The sequence below is a fragment of the Aquarana catesbeiana genome, linkage group LG08 (assembly GCF_042186555.1).
Source record: "Aquarana catesbeiana isolate 2022-GZ linkage group LG08, ASM4218655v1, whole genome shotgun sequence".
Classification (NCBI taxonomy): domain Eukaryota; kingdom Metazoa; phylum Chordata; class Amphibia; order Anura; family Ranidae; genus Aquarana; species Aquarana catesbeiana.
In genome coordinates this window covers 308,878,379-308,904,376 of record NC_133331.1, presented here as the reverse complement: position 1 = coordinate 308,904,376, position 25,998 = coordinate 308,878,379, and the positions used below count along the sequence as shown (strand labels likewise).

Genomic DNA, 25,998 nt, shown 5'->3' with positions numbered 1-25,998 from the left:
GGGAGGGGCTCAAACAGGTATAGTTTAATAACACCTGAGCCTACTTTGCTCTGGGTTAAGAGTGCATAACACACAGAGTGTAAAGGCCAAAAATAGGTAAAGCACAGAGTGGCTCCCATACAACCCCCCCCCCCCTGCTCTAAATCCAACTCCCCCACTCCAAATCCAATCCCCAAACCCTCATGAAAAAAACACCCCCACCAATAATCCCCCCTTCTCTGAATTGTACTCACCAGACCTAGGCATTACATTGCTGGTGAGTCCCCACAGTCCACCATCTGCTGGTGAGTTCCCTCCTCTCACCTCCAGTGGTAGCTCCTGTACAGCTGCCGACTTTCAAGATAATGAGAAGTCTGTGGCATCAGATGAATCAGGTCACCTCTCCGGCACCCCTATGCTTTTCTCTGCACGGGTAATTACCAACATGCTCATGTGACATGTCATATCCCAGGATGCATTAAAAGGTGGCTTCCATCCCCGCACCCTTCCCCCACATTGTGAACTGGGCAGCTACTCCTCCTGGGTGCCAACCCCCTTGTCCTGGCCCTGTACCCTAGTGTAGTGTTGACTTACCAGCTTAAGGCCAAGATGTAAACTGCAGGTCACCATCACAAAGAAGAGCAAGATGACAAATAATCCATGTTCTTGACCATTCTGTATGCTGGGCTGTGTATGGCACACTAATGACCACTTTGTACACTGAGATATATATATATATATATATGAGACATACTCCTGACCACTCCATCCTGCACACAGGCCTTGCGAAAACTTAAACCACAAAATGTACTCAGCGAATGAAAGTTAGTGACCCTGTTTTTATTTTTCTACTGCTATCAATGGCCAACACGGTACAACACTTCATCCAAGACTTTGGTGATCTCTGATCTCCTAATGAACTGTTTCTTACATGATGAAGATCAGCCATGGAGTATATCTGAGGTGTATATCAGGGTGTGCTTCTTCCCCACATGAGAGCTGTGATGTCCAGCAACATTCATATAGAAGACATTTCCCACACTCAAGGCACTAATACACCTGGAGGGTTGTGTGGGATCTCTGATGTACAGGAAGACAGGACTTCAGTGAGGAACAATTCCCTCACTCAGGACATGAAAGTAGCTTCTCCCCTGTGTGCGATTTCTGATGTCTGTAAAGATTTGATTTCACTGCAAAACATTTGCCGCATTCAGGACAGGAATACGGCGTCTCCCCCGTGTGAGATCTCTGATGTCTGTCAAGACTGGACTTCTGTGAAAAACATTTCCCGCACTCAGGACAGGAATACGGCTTCTCCCCTGTGTGTGACCTCTGATGTCTGTCAAGACTTGACTTCTCTGAAAAACATTTCCCACAATCAGGACAGGAATACGGCTTCTCCCCCGTGTGAGATCTCTGATGTGTATAAAGATGTGACTTATTTAAAAAACATTTCCCGCACTCAGGGCAGGAGTGCATCTTCTCCCCCGTGTGAGATCTCTGATGTATGTAAAGACTGGACCTGTCTGAAAAACATTTCCCACACTCAGGGCAAGAATACGGCTTCTCACCTGTGTGCAATCTCTGATGTCTGTGATAAAAAGACTTGTCTGAAAAACATTTCCCGCACTCAGAACAGGAATACGGTTTTTCCCCCGTGTGAAGCCTTTCATGTGTGACAAGATGTGATTTTAGTACAAAACATTTCCCACACTCAAGACAGGAATAGGGTTTCTCCCCTGTGTGAGACCTCTTATGCATGAAAAGATGGGACTTCACTGAAAAACATTTCCCGCACTCGAAACAGGAATATGGCTTCTCACCTGTGTGAAGCCTCTGATGTATTTGAAGATTGGACTTTTGTGAAAAACATTTTCCGCACTCAGGACAGGAATACGGTTTTTCTCCTGTGTGAGATCTTTTATGCACATTAAGATGGAATTTAGAATGGAAACCCTTCCCGCACTCAGTACAGGAAAACCTCTTATCTGTTGGAAGGACGGCACCGTCCCTCACAGTCTGAGGTTCCTCAGGATAAGAGGAATACGATGGTCCATCTACACTGTGTGGTGCCGGATGGACATTTGAGGTAATCGGGTTTTCTCCTGGACTATACTGTGTGATGTCCTCATCTTCTACTTTACAGTCTGGAGACAAAGTGAGACAATCCTCTGAGGTTTTCCTCATCTCCCGTCCATCTACTAAAATAGAAATAAAAAGATTATTACTAGACATGAGCAGATTGGTTCCCCTAAACCAGGACTCTGCCCACATCAGGCGGCTTTGTCTCTGAGGATCTTACAATTCCACCCTCAAGGTAACTAGTAAATGGGTCCTCTGATCTCCTACCAGTTCATTTCTTTATTCATGGACCTTAGTCAGAGAGTGAGGAAACAACGAGAACTGTCTTTTATAGGAGTGACAGTGATGAGGGGATTATAGGACGAGTGTCCCCACCCCCTCTATCACTCATTGCCATCTTCCCAACACAAGAAGTCCTGCACTTCCTTATTTAGTCCATGATTTAGTCATGAATAACAGTGGGGCTGAGCCCCACCAGAGGTCACAGAGTGAGGATGGGGGGAGAACAACCAAGATGAAGACTGGACTGATCCTGAAGACCTCCATCATTGGGTTATTGACTCCTCCCTCATTATCACTTTATGTTTAAGGTTCCATAGTTTGAGGATGTTATCACATTATTATCAACATGTAAAAGTCTGTGCTCCAATCAAACCATCAGATAAAAAACGTCCAGCTAGTAGAAAATGAATACAAAAGAAGTAAGACCTATGTAATGTACAACTTATTATATTGATTACAAATGTTAGGACTAAACAGTATCAGAATTATATATTCTACAACATAGACTGTATAGCCCAGGGGTCAGGACTATGTAATGTACAACATAGAATATAACATGCAGGGTCAGGACTCTGTAACATACAACAAATGTACAGTATATAGTGCAGGGGCAAGGATTATGTAATGTACAATATAAATTAAATAATGTAAAGGGTCAGGACTCATAATATTGATATTCAGTAATCAGTGGTCATTTAAATGTTTACTTGACACAAGTTGCAGAGATCCCACATCGCTGCCTCCCATCTCCTGAGACTGCACTCAGTGACTTGGGTCTGAGACTATACAGACATATCCCTCCACCCGGCACAGCCAGTAAACTACAGAGCAAGTAACCCTGGAAGAATTGCTCTGTCAGATATCTTACTAGACCCGGACATGAGGAAGAAGACCCCAGACACATGAACCAGGTGCCTAGGCTGAGCAATGAACGTGAAGAAAATCAACATTTCCCTGTCAGCTGAACCTCAGAATCTACTTTCAGTCTAGATCAGTGGTTCTCAACCTGGGGGTCGAATGATAATTTGCCAGGGGTCACCGAATCCTGGGCTGTTCCTGAAGCCCGCACCGCTCTCCCAGCCTTTTAGCGGCCGCCCAGCAGGGCTGTCCCTGGAGCCTGCGGTCGCCCACTCAGCCTCTTCGCAGCCGCCCATTCAGTTCACGGCATGGCTGGGGGGCAGAGACTAGAGGTCAGCTGACTGGTGAGGAATGTGAAATGGGAGGGGCTGGAAGAGATCCTATCTCCTGATTTTGGCATAGGTGTCACTGCTACGATACACAACAAAGTCGGAGACACAGTGAGTAACACTACCTGTGATTATAGTTGCCATTAAAAGTCCCCACTACAGTTCTCAGATCAGCAGATGAGCTTGATCAAGAGCACCTAAGTTGGCTGATCAGAACTCCCCCCATCCAAACTCCCCGCCAGGACTGCCACTCATCCCAACTACCCGCCAGCAATGCCACTCATCCCATTCCCACCAAGTAGTAAGAGAAGGAATAAAAATAGAGAATACATGGAAGGGAGGGGAAAAGAGGGGGAGGAACAAAGAAATAGGGAGAGAAAAAATAATAAAAAGAACAAGAAAGATGGCTAGAGTGGGATAGGGAAAAAAACAAGAAATTAGGATAGAGAAAGAAAGGAGAACAAAGAGAGTGGTACATCCTAAAATGTACCATAAGGGGTTTCAATATTGTACGAGTGGAAGGGACTCAGGGAGCGCTAAATGTCCGTTAAGGGCGCAAGTTACTTGTCTTGCCTTGGGTGCTGACAACCCACACTACAAAAATAATTTCACTGTTAGGGGTCCCCACAACTTGAGAAATTTTATCAAGGGGTCACGGCACTAGTAAGGTTGAGAACCACTGGTCTAGATACATAAATTGTGTCTGCAGCACGGAGAAGGAAATACAGGACGGGGAACACAGCTCAGGAAAGTGAACAGTGTATTATAGGCTGATATCACCCAGTCCCCACCCTACTCTGGACCAATCGGTGAGCAGTATGGGTGGAGGAATGTATTTAGTGTTAGTGTTAATGACCCACCTGTGCTGATCTCTGTAGGAGTGTCCTCCTCTTTAAATGTCCTCATTATTCCATCCTTCTCCATAGACTGCTGATCGTCCTTCACATATGTCTCTATATCTGCTTTAACTTCCACTTTCATATCTATCAGATCTTCACCCTAAACCACGAAAATGATAGAAAACATCTGTAAACTATAAGCTTTAATATTGTGATATCACATTAAAAAAATCCACACTTTGCTATCACGTCTCCATGTTTTAGATGCTCCATCCCACCAACCTTGTAATGGTGAAGGATGGTGTGGCCTTCCTGTGTGGAATTACGGGAATACAGAGGATGGGGACATCTCTCTGGTGGGTTCCTGGTATTAGGTGGCTCCATCGTATCCTTGTGTCCTTCTGAAAACTCCTCCATCACTCCATACTCCTCATCCTCCTCTTTATACTCTTCTTTGATAACAATATTATATTCCTCGAGATTCCCACTCTGAATATTACATAAAACATTCATTGTATCAAACAAGCTTGTGTATAAATCAACCAATGATTATTATGCATCTACCTGATCATTGTGAGGGATGGTGTCATGTTCCTGTGTGGAATCCCGGGAATACAGAGGACAAGGAAATCTCTCTGGTGGGTTCCCATTACTGGATCCATCTGTCAGAAACACAAACACTGACTGTAAAGGAAATTAGAAAATTCTATATAATTTATTGCAGTCATTGTCCACATGACACGCATAATGTTTTCATTACATGTTGCATTCTTTCAAGTCCTGATTAGAGTTTGTCCTGCCTATGTTACTCCCCTTGTAACCATAAAAGTACAATTGTAATATTAATGTGATACCTACGTAATCATGTGTATAAAAAGCTTCAATTGTGGCAAATAAACAGAATAGCTATTTGGAAAGACGCTGAGTGTATCTTTTGTGTCTGTTCCCTAATGCAGTAATTTGGAACCATTAATGAATATCAGGAATGGAGTTGCCTATCTACAAAATTTCCACATCAGTTGGCGAGCCAGCCAGGAGGGGATTTATAGGTGACCCTGAGAATCCAAAAATAAGGAGGCTGAGACGATCTGGGAATTTTTGATAATCAGTCGGCTGAGGTAAGGCATTTTTGGGACAAAGGGTACCTATTGTACTCCCCTAATTGAACTGTATTGATGTCAGGGCTGGGCTCCTGCTATTTACTAGCAGTTCTTTTCTTTCAGTACACAGAGGCTGCTCAGCTGATTTAATTACCAGCCACTTGTTGTTTCCACAGTGACTTACCTGCTTACCATTACCTGCCTCATTGGTCCAGCCTACAGCCAGCCCCTTTTGGCTATTTAATCACTTCAGCCCCGGAAGCTTTACCCCCCCCTTCATGACCAGGCCATTTTTTTGCGATACGGCACTGGGTTATTTTAACTGACAATTGCGCGTTCGTGCAACACTGTACACAGATAAAATCGGTGTCCTTTATTTTCCACAAATAGAGCTTTCTTTTGGTGGTATCTGATTACCTCTGGGGGTTTTATTTTTTGCGCTATAAACAATAAAAACACCAACCATTTTGAAAAAAAAAAAAAAAAATAATATTATTTACTTTCTGCTATACGAACACATCCAATAAAATTTTTTTTAAAAAATCTAATTTCTTCTTCAGTCTAGCCCAATATGTATTCTGCTACATATTTTTGGTAAAAAAATCCCAGTAAGCATATATTGACTGGTTTGCGCAAAAGTTGTAACGTCTACAAACTATGGGATATTTTTCTGGAATTTTTATTTATTTTTTTCTAGTAATGGCGGCGATCAGCAGCTTATAGCGGGATTGCGACTTTGCGGCGGACAAATCAGACACTAAGTTAAACTATTTTGGGGACCAGTGACACTAATACAGTGATCAGTTCTACATAATATGCACTGTAACTGTACCAATGACACTGACTGGGAAGGGAGTTAACATCAGGGGCAATCAAAGGGTTAAATGTGTCCCTAGGGGGTGCTTTCTAACTGTGGGGGGGGGGGTGCTTGTACTGTAAGACAGAGATCCGTTTTCCTGCTTAGATCTCTGACTTCTCCTGTCACAGAACGGCGATCTGCCTTGTTTACACAGGCAGACCGCGGTTCTGTGTGCCTCGGGAATGATCGGTGGGTCCCAGCTGACATCTGAACAGGGATCCACAATGGGTAACAGGGTTACCAAGTCCACAGGGACTAAGAATCATGCAGATTAAACAGCTAGAGATACAATTGCCTGAATGTTTTCTTATATTTTATTAAGCCCCTAAGGGGACATTGGACCCTCTCCCTATGAGATTTGGTTTGGGAGTGTGCTTGCTTATATTTGTCCCAGCAGCTGAAGTGCTCCACTCGGACCTCACAGAGAATGTTGCTCATCTTTAAAGGTCTTTGACAAACTAATTTATGTGTTTTCTCCCCAATTCCAGATCCCAACAGTTTGGAAGTATCTCAAAAAAAGTCCGGTGACTTGTGGATTGTTAAGAGACATTTATGTATACGGAAATGCTTGGAGATAGAATACAGCATTTATTTCATGTACAGTTTACAAAATTTGAAGGAAAAGTCACCTGGATCCACACCAGACACTGCAAAAAAAATGACTAATTTAAATAATATCCGTGTTTGATTTGTTTTCCTCTTGGAATCACAGTCTGGGATACTATTTATTCAAATGTCAACCCCCCCCCCCCAAAAAAAAAAACCTGCAATACAAAGTCATAATAAGCTAGTATGAACCGCATACTAGCTCATTATGAAATACTTACCTTAGAGCGATGCCCCGGATCGGCGCCGGCTCACCGCTTACACAGCCGACATGTTTCCCAGAGTCACTTGAGGGTTCCCGGGCTCTGGCGCTGTGATTGGCCAGAGCCGCGATTACGTCACTCCCGCACGTGCGCGCAGGTGCCGCCGGTCATGGCATGGGCCCTGAAGAAACGGCTATATAGTTAGCCGTTAGTTAGATAGTAAATATCTCCTAAATGGTGCAAGTTTAGGAGATATTTACAGTACCTTCAGGTAAGTCTTATTATAGGCTTACCTATAGGTACAACTTCCCCAGGGAGGTTTACAACCTCTTTAATCGTAAAGGATATAAAGATACATATATATTTAATGTGATTTGAAAAGTAGTTCAGCCATGTTGAAGTTATATTGTCTTTTATGTCTTCCATTTTATGTAGAATTGTCTGTGTTTACCTATGCTGATAAGTCAGCATGTCCGCAATTAAGTTACAAGGCCATTCTGGCCACAGGAGTGTACAGCCAATTACTCTGTGAATATTTCTTAATAATCATTTGTTTCTATGTAAGTTTTAATCACAATAAAAGGTAATTTGTAATAATGTAGCTGCTCTCAGCTATTATATTCTCCCCAATGGAGTTTGCCTCCTGGGCCGGAACTACCTCCACCTAAGCTTGTGGAGGTTCCAGGTTAATAGTGATATGGTTAGTGATCAAAATGTAAAATGTTGATCAAAAGAGGGGAGCTTGTAAAAAAAATTTGTAAATTCTGTATAGAACCGGATTTTATTTTTGTATATAGTTTGCCTATGTATTGCACACTACACTCATTGTGCAAACAGCACTAATAATGTTTCCATTACATGTTGACTTCTTTCGAGTCCTGATTGGAATTTGGCCTGCCTATGTTACGCCCCTTGTTACCATGAAAGTACAATTGTAATATTAACGTGATCATGTGTATAAAAAACTTCAATTGCGCCCCATAAAACAGAGCAGCTATTTGGAAAGATGCTGAGTGTATCGTTTGTGTCTGTTCCCTATGGCAGTAGTTATTAATTTGGAACCACTAATCAATATGAGGATAGGAGTTGCCTATCTTCAACATTTCCAGAACACTCACCGAATACATTGTTTCTATGTGTTTATCAGATGATGGAGGATCGAGGTGAACCCTCCGTACTGCTCTATCCTTTACAATAAAGTCTCCTCTTACCCGGTGATGTGAGGGGCGGCCGATTGTCCATCATGACGTCCTTGTAGAGATCCTTGTGTCCTTCTAAATACTCCCACTCCTCCATGGAGAAATAGACAGTGACATCCTGACACCTTATAGGAACCTGACACACACAATGATACAGTCACCATCCAGACACATCCCTTGTCTGTTACTGGATAATGTCCCAGAATTCCCGGCAACACTCACCTCTCCTGTCAGCAGCTCTGTGATCTTGCTGGGGACTTCTGGAATCTTCTTTTTAGTTCTGTATTCTATCAGGAGTTAGAGGGAATTTGATGGTCACCAGACTTCACAAATCTCAAAAATCTATATACAGCATGAATAGTAAAATCAAATGTGATTCCTATCCACCTCACCTCTCCAGTCAGGTCTGTTTTTTATTAATAGCGAAAGGAGTGATGTCATGTGACCTCCCAGAATCCTCCTCACTTCTCTGATTAGGTCTCCATTATATTAAAGTCACTTCAGGTTGAAGTTATAATTTATCCACACAGAGCCCCCTACCACATAGGTTAAAGGTCACAGGCTTTCTGACATCAGTACATACAAAACAGGCCCACATCCTAAGAGCGTTGGAAAATAAGAGAAATTAGCCGGATGGAAGGACATTGGGAGGAGGAGCTGTGAGGTCACTGTGATGTCATTTGAATCTTACAAAACATACATTTTCAAATCCCCCTAAATAAATCTAGGGTTGCCACCTCATCCCTTTAAACCCGAACACATATTAATTCCACAGGTTCTGTGGCTGATTAAGGTGGTAATTAAACTCACTTGTTGCCTTATCTGCATTTAATTAGCCTCAGAACCTGTGTAATTCATATGTGTTCAGGTTTAAAGGGATGAGGTGGCAACCCTAAATAAACCTCCCATGAATAAGCATCGTATAATCCATTAGTATAGACTGATGAGGTGAGAAGGTCATTGGTGGAAAAGGTGACCCATCTCCAAAATAAAGAGAATGTTCCGACCCCATAAGCGAGGAAATGTTCTGCCCCTGAAGGGGTTAATCTAGGTTTCCACACTATATATGTGTGTATTATCATCTGCTGGAGATAAAAGACATCACAGTGACTATGGAGGAAGAGGACGGACATGACGGGGGGGTTACTGGGTGTATATAGAAAATAAGATCTTATTACCTCCTCTGCTACCACTTCCAGCAATGTCTTCTCTCTACTTCCTCCCGACACACCCCTAACCTGGAACTTCCTACATATACCTGACAACACTTCCTGTCTTCCATAGAGACTTCCTGTCTGGGTAGAAGTGAGATCACCACCTTGTGGAGCTCAGAGGAACTGAAGCCTTGAGAGACATCTCATCGTGCGAACACAGACCTTGTGTTGTGTGTATGTACCGTATATCCTTATAGATGAGGTCATCTGCACTCCCACCAAGGGGGATAGAAATATATTACTGCCTAGTCCAGCCTTTCTCAGCCAGGGTTCTTCCAAAGGTTACTAGGGGTTCCTTGAGAAAAGAACAATTTCTGTCTCTCAGTAACAACTGGCATCAATGATCTGTAAAGGGACAGTCTACCCACTGATGACGATGTAAGAGGGCCCTTCTTCTACTGGTCACTAATGTAAGGGGCCACTACATTGACCTATGAAATAAGGCAGTCTGTGATATTTGGGGGAGTTTGGATAACCAGCTAGCTGATCTCCGACCCACTGAATTCCAGGACCAATATTAGGTCCCAATAGGTCTTAACAATCCTAGGAAAACTACAAGCCAGTTTTTCCCCCTTACCAGATCACCCCGGAACTCCTCATAATGTCTGAGTAATCCAACTGGCTCTTGTCATCCCCCTTAAAGAGATCAACCCACACACCTGTGATGTACCTATCCAGGACCCATCCTTAGTATCCTGAACATGTCCCACTCTATGCGGAGGTGTCTGAGGCAGTGTGGGACACTCTTTAGTGTACCCTAAGAGGGGATCAGCATTATGGTTTTGTTTTCCAGGCCTGTGTAACACCACAAATCTAAATTGTTGCAGGGCCAAGAACCACCTGGCTACTCTAGCAGTCGTGTGTTTGTTAAGTCTCATGCAGGTCAGTGGGGCATTGTCTGACACCAAATGAAACTTCCTGTCATGGAGAAAATAGCACATTTGATGGCCAGGCACTCTTGCTCCACTACGGCGTAATTTCTCTCGGCAGCCATCAACTTTCTACTGAGAAAGACTGAAGTCTTTACAAAACTGCAGAGTGCTGTTGGACTTTGGAACCAACACCCTGAACAGATAAATGTGATATTTAGGTACAGTATGTGATTTCTGTGGATGCAGAAGGGGTTCTGCATCTTAAGGTTCTGTGCATCTTAAGGGGTTCTGTTCACTTCAGCTTTCATACTATTGATGTTTTTATTATTCCTTTTCAAGTTTTTAACATGACCAACCTGTTGTTAGGATGAGTACAATAAATTCTGGATTTTATATAAAATGTATTGTCTGTAAATTCACCTAAAAAATCCCAAATACTTTTTTGCCACCCTTAGGAACAGATGTGCATTCTCTATACATACATGGTGGGTGTGGTGAGTAACGGTTCTAAGCGAACCCTTGGCATTATACTTTTTTTCCAGTAGAAACACAATTGGGCTTGACCCTTCACTCTGCGATTCCTCAATGATATCGGGTAACCTCATTTTCCAAACTTCTTCTGATACAGCTTCCCTGTGTGCCTCAGGAATGCGATAAGGTTTTTCTCAGACCTTCACATTAGGCTCCATGATCACGTCATGCTCAGTTACACTGGTAAGGCCTTGCAGTCCTGAAAAAAATCTTCCTATAGATTTGTAAAAACCCTTTTACCTGTTGAGTCTGGAGTTTGGACAGGTTGGTGGCAATTGGGACTAATCTACCACTACACGGGGCTCTGATTCATCTCAGCCAGGGCGGCTACCTGCTCCTGATCTTTCCATGGGTTTCATAGATTCACATGGTCAGTTTCATAAGGCTTCTGCTTCCCAAGTGTGTTTACCTTACCATTTAGCATACCGACCTTTTCTACCACCTCATATCACCCCTGTCACTTAGATAAGAACTTATAGGCACAGCGACCCAGTCCCTAATTTGGAGCTGTATGAGCATGATCTTACAATTTTATCTGTGCTTCTTGGGCCCTTTCTAAATGCCCCTTTACTAGAGGCATCACCTTAGCAATTCATTCCCTCATTTGGGTGATATGCTCCACCATTGTCTTATGTGGAGAAGATTTGCTTGCCCAGGTTTTTTAACCAGGTCAAGCAACCAACTCAAATGGTGAACATCAGTGGTGGGAGTGAGCAGTTCCAATCTTTTTCATCTTTTTTGTACAACCCTCCTAGACATAGATTTTAGGGTTTTATTAACCCTCCCAACCAGCCCATCCATCTGTGGGTGATTAACAGAAGTATGCAATTGTTTAATCTGGACCAACTTGCACAGGTCTGCCATCACCTTCAACAGGAACGGAGTGCCTTGATCCATCAGGATTCTTTTGGGTACCCAGTTCTTGAGAACATGTTAAATAACTCTCTAGCAACTGCTTTTGAGAAGGTCTTCCTCAGAGAGACTCTCAATACCTTGTTACATATTCAAGTACCACCAGGATTTATTGGTGACCCCAAGCCGATTTCACTGAGGGGGCCCACCAGACCTATCCCTCCAAAGTAGGCAGAGGCACCAAAGGATTCCTAAAATGTGACACTAGAGCAGTTAGTTGACCAATGGTACATGAACCACAATCTCTTTTCACTTCAGCAATGACCCCCAGCCAGTAAAACTGATCCGTTATCTGTGCCTCTGTTTTTTAGGTTGTAGCTGACCTCCCATTGTGTCTTTGTGAGACAAGTCCAGTATCATATGTCTAAAAGAATTGGGGGACCAGTAACTAGTTGACCACTTCACCCGGACTTCTATGACTCAATATGACTGATCACTATTGATCACAAAGTGGTGAAACCTTCTTTCAGCCTCAGGCACTTGGGATACCCCATTAATCCATTTGAATTTTCTCCGGCATTTTTCTTACAAATGCACACCTTAACACTTCAACCTCAGCATGCACCAAACTAGAGGAACTTTCCCCTTCATCCTCCTGGGACATAGCCTGTAGTAGGGAAGTTTTCTCTACATCCCCCCTATCCATGGCCTGCATAGGATGAGATTCCCCCTTAGTGGGTTCCTTGGTCTGTCCACCGTCTACCACAGGTACATCATCAGCATTCTCTAAAGTCACAAATAATAAACAAAAGGAAGAGGGCGCCACCATCTAAGTTTAGCTTTTAGTAGTGAAAAAATTGCAGCTGGATCATGTTTAGCTGGACTCAGAGAGTCACATCAGCATGCTGACAAGGGGGGGCATGGCTACGCATTTCAGAGCTATACACACCCCTTTGTCAAACCAAGAAATATTTATCTTGGCTTGACTAAGGGGTGTGTATTGCCCCACAATGTGCAGCCACGCCCCCCCACCCTTTGTCAGCATGCTGACCTCACCATCTGAGTCCAGCCGAGCCTGATCTGGAAGTCTCCAGCCACCGTTTCTACAGCTTGCGTTTCAGCACAGCTACGAGACTGACACTTCTTATCCAGCAGTATCCCGGCATACACGGACCATCTCACTAATGAACTCTGCAATTCCTGGCTGCTTCCTGGACAATCTCTACATGAAGGACTGTGAAATATGCATGTCTATAACCTGCTACAGTGAGTGCATACATGTTTTTTATGACTTATATTCACTAATAAAAGATACACTTAGATGGTGGTTCCCTCTACCTTTTGTTTATTATGTGTGCATTAGCGCTAACTCAGGACTGGGTTATTGAGGAGCTGAAACCATAATTTGCTGTTCTCTGCTAAACGCACTGGCACTAGTGTCCCAATGGACCACTTTGAGGGTCTTATGTATATGGGGCCAACTCCCCCAGTTACCCCAGTATGGACAAGGGTCACCATACTTCTTATATCCAGCAGTGCCTGGGCATGAAGTTGGTTCACCCAGATGTCACATTCAAACTGCCCCTCAGTCAGATGCACAGACTCTCTAGGCATAGAAGGGCACCCTCTGTGTAGCTCTGTACTCCATGATTTCCTCCCATGGGGTAAAATGAGCCTAGATATGACCCCATGAGTGACAATACCAGCACAGCACATTCTCATTTCTTCATGCTGGAGCAAAACTCTGGGACCCTGGGGTGGTTGTTCCGTGTTCCCAGGGATGATGGCTTTGGTGTCCATGCTGACAGGGGCCCTTGGGACTTGGCAGGTCCAAATAGATCCTCCACCATCATGCAATGCTCCATTATTTCCACCAGTTGGTCCATTCTCTGAGGCTCTCAAATGCTGAAGCTCAGTTAGTAGCTGTCTACAATGACCAGTTCTACAATATGTGGTCCCATTACTTCTCCAGCTGCAACCATTTCATGACTAGTTCTAACAGGTCATGCATTTGGGACTGCGGTGACTGTTCGGCACTATACTTCCAGCAATGCATCCGGTGTGCCCAGACAGCAACAGTCATCCATGGTGGACTAAGATCTCTCCCTTCAGTTTAGCATAATTTCTGGTGTCGGCTGCTGGTAGGTCAAATTAGGCCTTCTGCAGTTCCACTCCAATAAGAATGGAACAATGAGGCTGGCCCACTGGTCCTGAGGTCAACCCTCTCTCAGCTATGCAATTAAATGTGGCTAGGAATACTTCCACATCATAGTGGGGTGTGAGTTTTTGCAAGTAGTGGCTGCCCCTCACACACACTAGGTTTCTAGGGGCGACAACCACCTTCACCTTCCATTCTGCTGAAGTGGCCACGAGGGTCCACTTAGCCTCCAGCTGTGCTGCCTGAATCTGCTAAGTCTGTATCAACAGAGAAAAAGTCTCCTCATGGAAGCAGTTGGGTGCCATGTGGGCCTGTTCCTTTTGGGTCTAAACTCCCCTCTTAACAGAAGTTGGCTACCTCAGAGACCTGAACAGGGTTCTTATGGCATTCTCCATGCCTCCTTCAGAGATTTGAAGTGCTACTTACCTTTCATCACACCGCTTATCTGTTTCTGAACCATACTCTTGGACTTACACTGTATATGGAATGTATTGTATTCACTCTTCTGTCCTTTTGCAGTTATTGTTGGTTCTGTACAGTAGTGGCATTGTATATTATTATATATACCGTACTATCAATGTGGATTTTTAGATTATGTATTTTTTATATGTTATTTATTAAATAAAATTATATTTTTTGATATTTATATGTGTTGACTGTGCCTAAAAAGTCCGTGCCCCACCTCTGTCTTTTAATTTATCATTGGATAATTATAGCACTGGAAATATATATTTTTGTTTTATCTTGTCTTAGTGATATGTTGCTTCCAGCTGCTGGGGGTTATTTCATCTGTGTATATAACACTTTAGAATATATATAAATTTACGATGGATGGACAGATGAATGCTTGTTCAAAAAAAAAAATAGACTTCTAAATGGATACAAAAGCTTACACCACAAAATGTACTCAGCCAAGAAAAGGTAATGACACCATTTTTATTTTTCTACTGCTGTCAATGGCCAACATGGTACATTTCATCCATGTCTTTGGTGATCTCTGATCTCCTTAGGAACTGTCTCTTACATGATGAAGATCAGCCATGGAGTATATCTGAGGTGTATATCAGGATGTGCTTCTTCCCCACGAGAGCTGTGATGTCCAGAAACATTCATATAGAAGACATTTCCCACACTCAAGGCACTAATACACCTCAAGCGTTGTGTGGGATCCCTGATGTACAGGAAGACAGGACTTCAGTGAGGAACAATTAATTCAGAACAGGAAGGTGTCTTCTTCCCTGTGTGAGATCTCTGATGGGTGTAAAGATTAGACTTCTGTGAAAAACATTTCCCGCACTCAGGACAGGAATACGGCTTCTCACCTGTGTGTAATCTGTTATGCGTGTAAAGATGTGACTTCTGAGAAAAACATTTCCCGCACTCAGAACAGGAATACAGCTTCTCGCCTGTGTGCAATCTCTGATGTCTGTGATAAAAGGACTTGTCTGAAAAACGTTTTCCACACTCAGAACAGGAGTACGGTTTTTCCCCTGTGTGAAGTCTTTGATGTGTGACAAGATGGGATTTATTTACAAAACATTTCCCACACTCAGGACAGGAATATGGCTTCTCTCCTGTGTGAGACCTCTTATGTATGTAAAGGTGGGACTGATCTGAAAAACATTTCCCGCACTCAGGACAGGAATATGGCTTCTCACCTGTGTGAAGCCTATGATGAATTTCAAGATTGGACTTTTGTGAAAAACATTTTCCGCACTCAGGACAGGAATATGGTTTTTCCCCCGTGTGAGATCTTTTATGCACATTAAGATTGGATATAAAACGGAAACGCTTCCCGCACTCAGTACAGGAAAACCTCTTATCTGTTGGAAGGACGGCACTGTCCCTCACAGTCTGAGGTTCCTCAGGATAAGAGGAATACGATGGTCCATCTACACTGTGTGGTGCCGGATGGACATTTGAGGTAGTCGGGTTTTCTCCTGGACTATACTGTGTGATGTCCTCATCTTCTACTTTACAGTCTGGAGACAAAGTGAGACAATCCTCTGAGGTTTTCCTCATCTCCCGTCCATCTACTAAAATAGAAATAAAATGATTATTACTAGACATGAGCAGATTGGTTCTAATAAACCAGGACTCCGCCCACATCAGGCAGCTTTGTCTCTGAGGATCCTAAAATTCCATCAAGGTAACTAGTAAATGGGTCCTCTGATCTCCTATAAGTTCATTTCTTTATTCGTGGACCTTAGTCAGAGAGGGAGGAAACAACGAGAATTGTCTTTTATAGGAGTGACAAAGATGAGGGGATTATAGGACGAGTGTCCCCCACCACCTCTATCCCTCATTGCCATCTTCCCAACACAAGAAGTCCTGCACTTCTTTACTTAGTACATGATTTAGTCATGAATAACAGCAGGGCTGAGCCCCACCAGAGGTCAGAGAGTGAGGATGGGGGGAGAACAACCAAGATGAAGACTGGACTGATCCTGAAGACCACCATCATTGGGTTATTGACTCCTCCCTCATTATCACTTTCTGTTTCAGGTTCCAGAAACCAAGGATGTTACCACATTATTATCAACATGTAAAAGTCTGTGCTCCAATCAAATCATCAGATAAAAAATGTCTAGCTGGTAGAAAATGGGTGCAAAATAAGTAATGTACATCTTATTATATTGGATACAAAATTTAGGACTAAACAGTATCAGAATTATGTAATGTACAACACAGAGTATATAATGCAGGGGTCAGGAATATGTATGTACAACATGGAGAATGTAGTGCAGGGGTCAGGACTATGTAATGTGCAATATAAATTAAATAGTGTAAGGGTCAGGACTAATATTGGTATTCAGTAATCAGTGGAAGTTTTAATGTTTACTTGAGACAAGCTGCACAGGTCCCACACCGCTGCCTCCCATCTCCTGAGGCTGCACTCAGTGACTTGGATCTGAGACTATACAGACATATCCCTCCACCCGGCACAGCCAGTAAACAACAGAGCAAGCAACCCTGGGAGAATTTCTCTGTCAGAGATCTTGCTAAACCCGGGAATGGAGAAGAAGACCAAAGCCTAGGTGACTAGGCTGTCAATGAAAATAAACATTTGCCTCAAGCTGAACCCCAGAATCTACATAAATCCAGTCTAGATACATAAATTGTGTCTGCAACACAGAGAAGGAAGATTATCCGAGAGAAATACAGGAAGGTGAACACAGCTCAGGAAAGTGACCAGGGGATTACAGGCTGATATCAACCGATTCTTGCCCTACTTTGGACCAATTATTGAGTGGAACGAACATAATAATGTATTAGTGTTAATGACCCACCTGTGCTGATCTCTGTAGGAGTGTCCTCCTCTATAAATGTCCCCGTTATTCCATCCTCTTCCATAGACTGCTGATCGTCCCTCACATACATCTCCTCTTCTTCTGCTTTAACCTCAACTTTTATATCTATCAGATCTTCAACCTAAACCAAACAAATAGAAGGGGTCATCTGTAAAACATTAGCTTTAATAATGTGACATCACATTTTTTAAAAATCAACACATCACCTTGACGGGTTCATGTTCTAGATGCTCTGTCCCACCAACCTTGTATTGGTGAGGGATGGTGTGATATTCCTGTTTGGAATCCCAGGAATCCAGAGGCTGGGTACATCTCTCTGGGGGGTTTCTGTAGTTGGATGACTCCACCATGGTGTCCTGGTACAGATCTTTGTGAACTTTTGGAAACCCTGACTCCTCCATCACCGCATCCTCGACATCCTCCTCTTTTATCTCTTCTTTAATATCAACTTTAGAATCTCTCAGGTTTCCACCCTGAATATATAATAAAAATGACATAAATTGTAACAATGCAGATAATGTACAGATCGTAAAGATACTATAAGTGATTGTTCCTCATCTACCTGATGATTGTGAGGGATGGTATGACCTTCCTGTGTGGTATCCTGGGAATATCTCTCTGGTGGGTTCCTGGTATTAAGTGGGTCCATCATATCCTTGTGTCTTTCTGAAAACTCCTCCATCACTCCATACTCCTCATCCTCCTCTTTATACTCTTCTTTGACAACAACATTATAATTCTCAAGGTTTCCACTCTGAATATATAATAAAATATTAATTGTAACAAACATGCTTGTGTATAAATCAGAACTATCAGTGATTGTTCCTCATCTACCTGATGATGGTGAGGGATGGTGTGACCTTCCTGTGTGGAATCCCGGGAATACAGAGGACGGGGACATCTCTCTGGTGGGTTCTCATTACTGGATCCATCTGTAGGAAACACGCACACTGACTGAATACATTGTTTCTATGTGTTTATCAGATGATGGGGGATCTAGGTGGACCCTCCGTACTGCTCTCTTCTTTACAATAAAGTCTCCTCTTACCCGGTGATGTGAGGGGCAGCTGATTGTCCATCATGATGTCCTTGTAGAGATCCTTGTGTCCTTCTAAATACTCCCACTCCTCCATGGAGAAATAGACAGTGACATCCTGACACCTTATAGGAACCTGACACACACAATGATACAGTCACCATCCAGACACATCCCTTGTCTGTTACTGGATAATGTCCCAGAATTCCCAGCACCGCTCACCTCTCCTGTCAGCAGCTCCATCATCTTCTTGGTGACTTCTAGAATCTTCTGCATGTTGTGTCTCTCATAATGTTTAAGGGAGTCACATGGAGGCACTGTGATGGTCATATGATCACCTGACTTCACAAGAGGAAAACTCTATATTGGAAAACCAATAATAATATAGTTACATAGTAGGTGAGGTTGAAAAAAGACACAAGTCCATCAAGTCCAACCTATGTGTGTAATTATATGTCAGTATTACCTTGTATATCCTTGTATGTTGTGGTCGTCCGGGTGCTTATCTAATACTTTCTTGAAACTATCAATGGCCCCCGCTGAGACCACCGCCTGTGGAAGGGAATTCCACATCCTTGCCGCTCTTATGCCGCCTACACACGCTCGGAATTTCCAACAACAAATGTTCGATGGGAGCTTGTTGTTGGAAATTCCGACCTTGTGTAGGCTCCATCGGACATTTGTTGTCAGAATTTCCGACAACAAAAATTTGAGAGCAGGATCTCAAATTTTCCGACAACAAAATCCGTTGTCGGAAATTCCAGAGTGTGTGTATACAATTCCGACGCACAAAGTTCCAAGCATGCTAGGAATCAAGCAGAAGAGCCACACTGGCTATTGAACTTCATTTTTCTCGGCTGATCGTACATGTTGCACATCACCACGTTCTTGACGTTCGGAATTTCCGACAACATTTGTGCGACCGTGTGTATGCAAGACAAGTTTGAGCCAACATCCGTCAGAAAAAAATCCAGGATTTTGTTGTTGGAATGTCCGAGCGTGTGTACATGGCATTACCTCTACGTAGTTTAAAGTTAAACTTCTTTTCTTCTAAATTTAATGAGTGGCCACGTGTCTTGTTAAACTCCCTGCTGCGAAAAAGTTTTATCCCTATTGTGGGGTCTCCAGTACGGTATTTATATATTGAAATCATATCCCCTCTCAAGCGTCTCTTCTCCAGAGAGAATAAGTTCAGTGCTCGCAACCTTTCCTCAATACTAATATCCTCCAGACCCTTTATTAGCTTTGTTGCCCTTCTTTGTACTCGCTCCATTTCCAGTACATCCTTCCTGAGGACTGGTGCCCAGAACTGGACAGCATACTCCAGGTGCGGCTGAACCAGAGTCTTGTAGAGCGGGAGAATTAGCGTTTTATCTCTGGAATTAATCCCCTTTTGCATGCCATTGCTGAACCTATCATCTACTAGGACCCCCAGGTCCTTTTCCATCCTAGATTCCCCCGAGGTCCCCCCCCCCCAGTGTATCGATTGCATTCATATTTTTCCACCCAAATGCATTATTTTACATTTTTCTATATTGAACAATTGAACATCATTTGCCATGTAGTTGCCCACCCCATTAATTTGTTCAGATCTTTTTTGCAAGGTTTCCACATCCTGCAAAGAAGTTATTGCCCTGCTTAGCATCATCCACAAATACAGAGATTGAACTGCTTACCCCATCCTCCAGGTCGTTTATGAACAAATTAAATAGGATGGGTCCCAGCACAGAACCCTGGGGGACCCCACTACCCACCCCTGACTATTCCGAGTACTCCACATTTATCACCACCCTCTGAACTCGCCCTTGTAGCCAGTTTTCAATCCATGTACTCACCCTATGGTCCATGCCAACGGACCTTATTTTGTACAGTAAACGTTTATGGGGAACTGAGTCAAATGCTTTTGCAAAATCCAGATTATCTAGACAGCAACTCACCTCCTCATAGAAGGTTAATAGATTGGTTTGGCAAGAACGATTCTTCATGAATCTATGCTGATTACTGCTAGTGATACCGTTTTCATTACTAAAATCTTGTATATAGTCCCTTATCATCCCCTCCAAGAGTTTACATACTATTGATGTTAGGCTAACTGGTCTGTAATTCCCAGGGATGTATTTTGGGCCCTTTTTAAATATTGGTGCTACATTGGCTTTTCTCCAATCAGCTGGTACCATTCCAGTCAGTAGACTGTCAGTAAAAATTAGGAACAATGGCCTGGTAATTACTTGACTGAGCTCCCTAAGTACCCTCGGGTGCAAGCCATCTGGACCAGTGATTTATTAATATGAAGTTTCCCAAGTCTAATTTTAATTCTGTCCTCTGTTAACCATGTAGGTGCTTCCTGTGATGTGTCATGAGGATAAACACTGCAGTTTTGGTTACTGAAGCCCCCCGATTGAAGACTGAGGAGAAGAATAAATTCAATGCCTTCGCCATCTCCCCATCCTTTGTAACCAGATGTCCTTCCTCATTCTTTATGGGGCCAATATGGTCTGTCCTCCTCTGTTTTTACTGTTTACACACTTAAAGAATTTATTGGTATTTATTTTGCTCTCTTCTGCTTTGTGTCTTTCATGTTCTATCTTAGCCGTCCTTATTGCACCCTTACATTTCTTGTTGAACTCTTTATAAAGTCTGAATGCTGATGATGATCCCTCAACCTTGTATTTTTTGAAGGCCTTCTCCTTTGCTTTTATATGCATTTTTACGTTGGAGTTAAGCCATCCAGGACTTTTCTTCGCTCTTTTAAATTTATTACCCAGTGGGATGCATTGGCTAATGCCCTTATTTAATATGCTCTTAAAGCAAACCCATCTCTCCTCCGTGTTCTTTGTTCCTAAGATGTTGTCATGTGATGTCATGTGACCTCACCTCTCCGGTCAGCAGGTAGATGATCTCCAAGGTGAGGTTTAGTATCCTCTCAGTCATGTGACTCCGGTTCTCCTCCATCCTCATTGATGTGGTCATGTGATCTGTGCGGGATTCTCTGTAGGGGGATAGCAGAGAATTATCTGGATGGTATTGTTTGTACAATATTAGGATGGGGATGTAAGGGGTTAATAGGCTGACTCTTTTTTCCTTCATGGTGGTCACTGCTGCACTTACACATCTGTAGTGCTGTCCATATTATTGGGGTGTATATTTTGTTTTCTCTCTTATTGTCTCTCATAAACAATGAGCTGATATTAACCACTTCAGCCCCGGAAGGATTTACCCCCTTCCTGACCAGGCCCTTTTTTGCGAAACGGCACTACGTCTCTTTAACTGACAATTGCGCGATCATGCAACGTTGTACCAAAACAAAATTGACGTCCTTTTTTTCCCACAAATAGAGCTTTTTTTTGGTCGTATTCGATCACCTCTACGGTTTTTATTTTTTGCGCTATAAACAAAAAAAAGTGACAATTAAAAAAAAAACAACATTTTTTACTTTTTGCTATAAGTCCTCAGTTTAGGCCAATATGTATTCTTCTACATATTTTTGGTAAAAAAAAAAAATCGCAATATTGATTGGTTTGCGCAGAAGTAATCGCGTCTCCAAAATAGGGGATAGATTTATGGTATTTTTATTATTCATTTTTTTATTAGTAATGGCGATGACCTGTGATTTTTATCGTGACTTCGACATATCGGACAGATCGGACACTTTTGACACTATTTTGGGACCATTGGCATTTATACAGCTATCAGTGCTATAAAAATGCACTGATTACTGTGTAAATGTCACTGGCAGGGAAGGGGTTAACACTAGGTTGCAATCAAGGGGTTAAATGTGTTCCCTCAGTGTATTCTAACTGTAGGGGAGATGAGCTCACTAGAACATGACAGAGATCACTGCTCTCGATCGCTGGGAGCTAGACATGTACACTGACAAAACATTTCTTCATATTCGTTTCATTCGTTTTTTTGCTTTTTTTGGAAATTCAGAAATTTGAAAATCCGAATTTTCGGATTTCCAATTTTCAAATTTCCGAATTTCGAATTTTCGGATATCCAAATTTTCAAATTTCAAATTTCGAATTTCCGAATTTTCGAAATTCGAAAATTCAGAAATTCAAAAATTAGAAAATACAAAAATTCAAAAAGCTGAAAAAAAGAAAGAAAATTAGTAAAATTCGAAATAATAACTAACTAATAATAATAACTAACTATTAAATAATAGGTACTGGAATTTCCTTTCAAATTTGGCTATTTGTGAACGTAACGAATACAAATTTATCTGAAGTTACGAATTATCTGAAATAACGAATGCCCCATCCAAACAAATGGAATGGAACAAATTAATAATAAATAATAATAATAAAAAGGTTTTATTATTATTATTTATTATTATTAGATAGTTACGTTCCATTCAATTAGATGCGGCATTCGTTATTTTAGATAATTCGTAACTTTGGATAAATTCGCACTCGTTACGATCACTAACAACCACATTTGAAAGGAAGTTCCAATACCTATAATTTAATATTTATTATTAGTTAGTTATTATTTCAGATTTTCGGGTTTTCAAATTTTCAGATTTTCATTCTTTTGAACTCTCAGATTTTCATTCTTATTTTTGCATTTTCAAGTTTATGAAATTTCTAATTTTTGAATTTCCGAACTTCCGCTTATCGCAAGCAGTGAGACATTTTCCCGATGCATGGCTGCAGAGATCGAGAAATGTCTCACTGCCTGTGATTAGCGCAGCGTCGACTTCCTGGCGGGCTCTGCACGTGCTAGTTGCGAACACGCCGGAGCTCATCCTTAGTTATCAGTCCGCCCCTGGCCCAGACTGTGGCTACCTAGCAGGGTTGCTCACTGCAATTGTAAGCCAAGAGTGTCAACTTTGCTGACTCTGATGTAAAGGGGAACTCTTGTGCTCCCCTTCTTATCCAAACTCCTCGAACGTTTGGTCTACAACCGACTGAGCGTCCACCTCGCTGATAATCGCCTTCTTGATCCCCTTCAGTCTGGATTTCGTCCTCAACACTCCACAGAAACTGCTCTTCTAAAACTAACAAACGATCTACTAACGGCCAAAATCTACACTATTCTGTACTCCTACTCCTGGACCTCTCTGCTGCCTTTGATACGGTTGACCACCCCCTCCTCCTCAAAAAACTCCACGCCTTTGGTCTGTACTGTACTCTTCGCTGGTTCTCTTCCTACTTATCCAACCGTACTTTTAGCATTTCTTACAACTCTGCTTCCTCCTCTCCTCTTTCCTTTCTCTGTTGGGGTCCCCCAAGGTTCTGTTCTCCTATTTTCAATCTACACCTCCTCCCTGGGTCAACTAATAGCCTCCCACGGCTTCCAATACCACCTCTACGCTGACGACACCCAAATCTATTTCTCTACCCCTCAGCTCACTCCCTTTGTCTCCTCAGGTATCACTAATTTACTATCAGATATATCAGTCTGGATGTCACACCACTTCCTCAAACTCAGTCTATCTAAAACCAAACTTATAATTTTTCCTCCCCCATATGCCCCTTCCCCTGATCTCTCTGTCAAAATCGATGGCACAACTATAAGCCCATCCCCACATGCCAAGGTTCTAGGTGTAGTCCTGGACTCGGAACTCTCCTTTAAGCAACACATCCAATCACTGTCCAAATCCTGCCGCCTCAACCTCCGCAACATCTCCAAAATACGCCCCTTTCTAACCAATGGCACAACAAAGCTCTTAATTCATTCGCTGGTCATCTCTCGCCTCCACTACTGCAACTCCCTTCTCATTGGCTTACCTCTACATAGTCTATCACCTCTTCAATCCATCATGAATGCTGCTGCCAGACTCATCCACCCTACCAATCGCTCTGTGTCTGCTCCCCCTCTCTGTCAATCCCTGCACTGGCTTCCGGTCTGCCAAAGAATTAAATTCTAAATACTAACAACTACGTACAAAGCCATCCACAATTTGCCCCCAGCTACATCACTAGCCTAGTCTCTAAATACCAACCTACTCGTTATCTTCGTTCCTCTCAAGACCTTCTGCTCTCTAGCTCCCTCATCACCTCCTCCTATGCTCTCCTCCAGGACTTTTCCAGAGCCTCTCCAATCCTATGGAACTCCTTACCCTAATCTGTTAGCTTATCTCATACTTTATTAGCTGTCAGAAGATCCCTGAAAACCCTTCTCTCCAGAGAAGCCTATCCCACCCACACCTCACAACTGTATTTTCATTTTCTCCATCAGCTCATCCCCCACAGTTATTACCTTTTGTTTCCACTTGACCCTCCCTTCTAGATTGTAAGCTCCAAGGAGCAGGGCCCTCTGATTCCTCCTGTATTGATTTGTAATGTAACTGTACTGTCTGCCCTCATGTTGTAAAGCGCTGCGCAAACTGATGGCACTATATAAATCTTGTATAATAATAATAATAAATAATTAAGTCCATATGATTAGAAATTGCCTTGCATTGTACAGAGGTAATGAATTTATTGTACCACTGAAAAATTAAAAAATTGCCGTGCTCTGTTAATGTGTTCGGGTTTGGTTTGAAGAAAAGGTGGCAACTCTATTCTGTGGAGCCATCTCACACGGAACCCAGGAACGTTCATCTCATCTCCAGTGAGAAGGTGACACATCTCTAACATGAAGAGAATGTTCCGGCCCTGTAACTAAGCAAATGTTCTGCCCCTGAAGGGGTTAATCTAGGTTTCCACACTATATATGTGTGTATCATCATCTGCTGGAGATAAAAGACATCACAGTGACTATGGAGGAAGAGGACAGACATGACGGGGGGTTACTGGGTGTAAATAGAAAATAAGATCTTATTACCTCCTCTGCTGCCACTTCCAGAAATGTCTTCTCTCTACTTCCTCCCGACTCACCTCTCACCCGGAACTTCCTCTCTGTACCTGACATCACTTCCTGTCTGTCTTCCATAGAGACTTCCTATCTGGGTAGATGTGACATCACCACCTTGTGGAGCTCAGAGGAACCGCAGCCCTGAGAAATGTCTTGTACTGTGTGTGTGCAGTATGTACTGTGTATAACCTTATAGACAGGGTCATCTCCACTCCCATTAAGGGGTATAGGTGTATATTACTGCCTAATTCAGCCTTTTTCAGCCAGGGTTCTAGGGGTTTCTAGGGGTTCCTTGAGAAATTATCACTTTCTGTCTCTCGTTAACAACTGACATCAGTGATCTGTTGGGGGGGGGGCAGTCTTCCCAATGATGATGATGTAAGAATGTCCTTCTCTCACTGACCACTGATATAACAGGGTCCTTCTTCTATTGATCACAGGTACCAATAAATTAGGATTTTCTGGTAGAGCTCAGAATTCATGGTTCATGGCAAAGCAGCCCCAGACCATCATGCTACCACCACCACGTCTGACTGTTGGTATGATGTTCTTGTTATGAAATGCTGTATTAGATTTATGCCAGATGTAAAGGGACACACACCTTCCAAAAAGTAACATTTTTGTCTCATCAGTCCACAGAATATTTGCCGTAAAGTCTTGGGGATAATCAAGGTTTTTTTTTAGTGAATGTGAGATGAGCCTTTGTGTTCTTTTTGGTCAGCAGTGGCTTTGGCCTTGGAACTCTCTCATGAATGCCATTTTTGCCCAGTCTCTTTCTTATTGTTGAATCATGAACACTGATCTTACATGAGGAGAGAAATTTTTGCTGAGCATCGGAGAATCATTTAGCACCACATCCCTTGTATAAGCAAAACATATCAGAGAAA

At 42.7% G+C, this 25,998-nt stretch overlaps 1 protein-coding gene and 1 pseudogene across 2 annotated transcripts in view; both read right to left on the bottom strand.

Annotated features, from left to right (window-relative positions):
• Positions 1 to 9,625, bottom strand: part of LOC141105049 (uncharacterized) — a 167,620-nt gene extending 157,995 nt beyond the window's left edge. The window contains exons 1-4 of one of the 2 annotated variants that reach the window (XM_073594867.1): positions 9,515 to 9,596; positions 8,729 to 8,935; positions 8,559 to 8,623; positions 8,349 to 8,472 (exon numbers count right to left, since the gene is read on the bottom strand). In XM_073594867.1, the coding sequence (XP_073450968.1) occupies positions 8,349 to 8,472; positions 8,559 to 8,623; positions 8,729 to 8,777 (238 nt within the window). In that variant the 5' untranslated portion in view covers positions 8,778 to 8,935; positions 9,515 to 9,596. Of the gene's footprint in view, positions 1 to 8,348; positions 8,473 to 8,558; positions 8,624 to 8,728; positions 8,936 to 9,514 lie in introns of both variants that reach the window. The other variant, XM_073594869.1, reaches the window with a different exon arrangement.
• LOC141105175 (uncharacterized) lies at positions 799 to 25,180 on the bottom strand (annotated as a pseudogene).
• Positions 25,181 to 25,998: the final 818 nt, after the last annotated feature.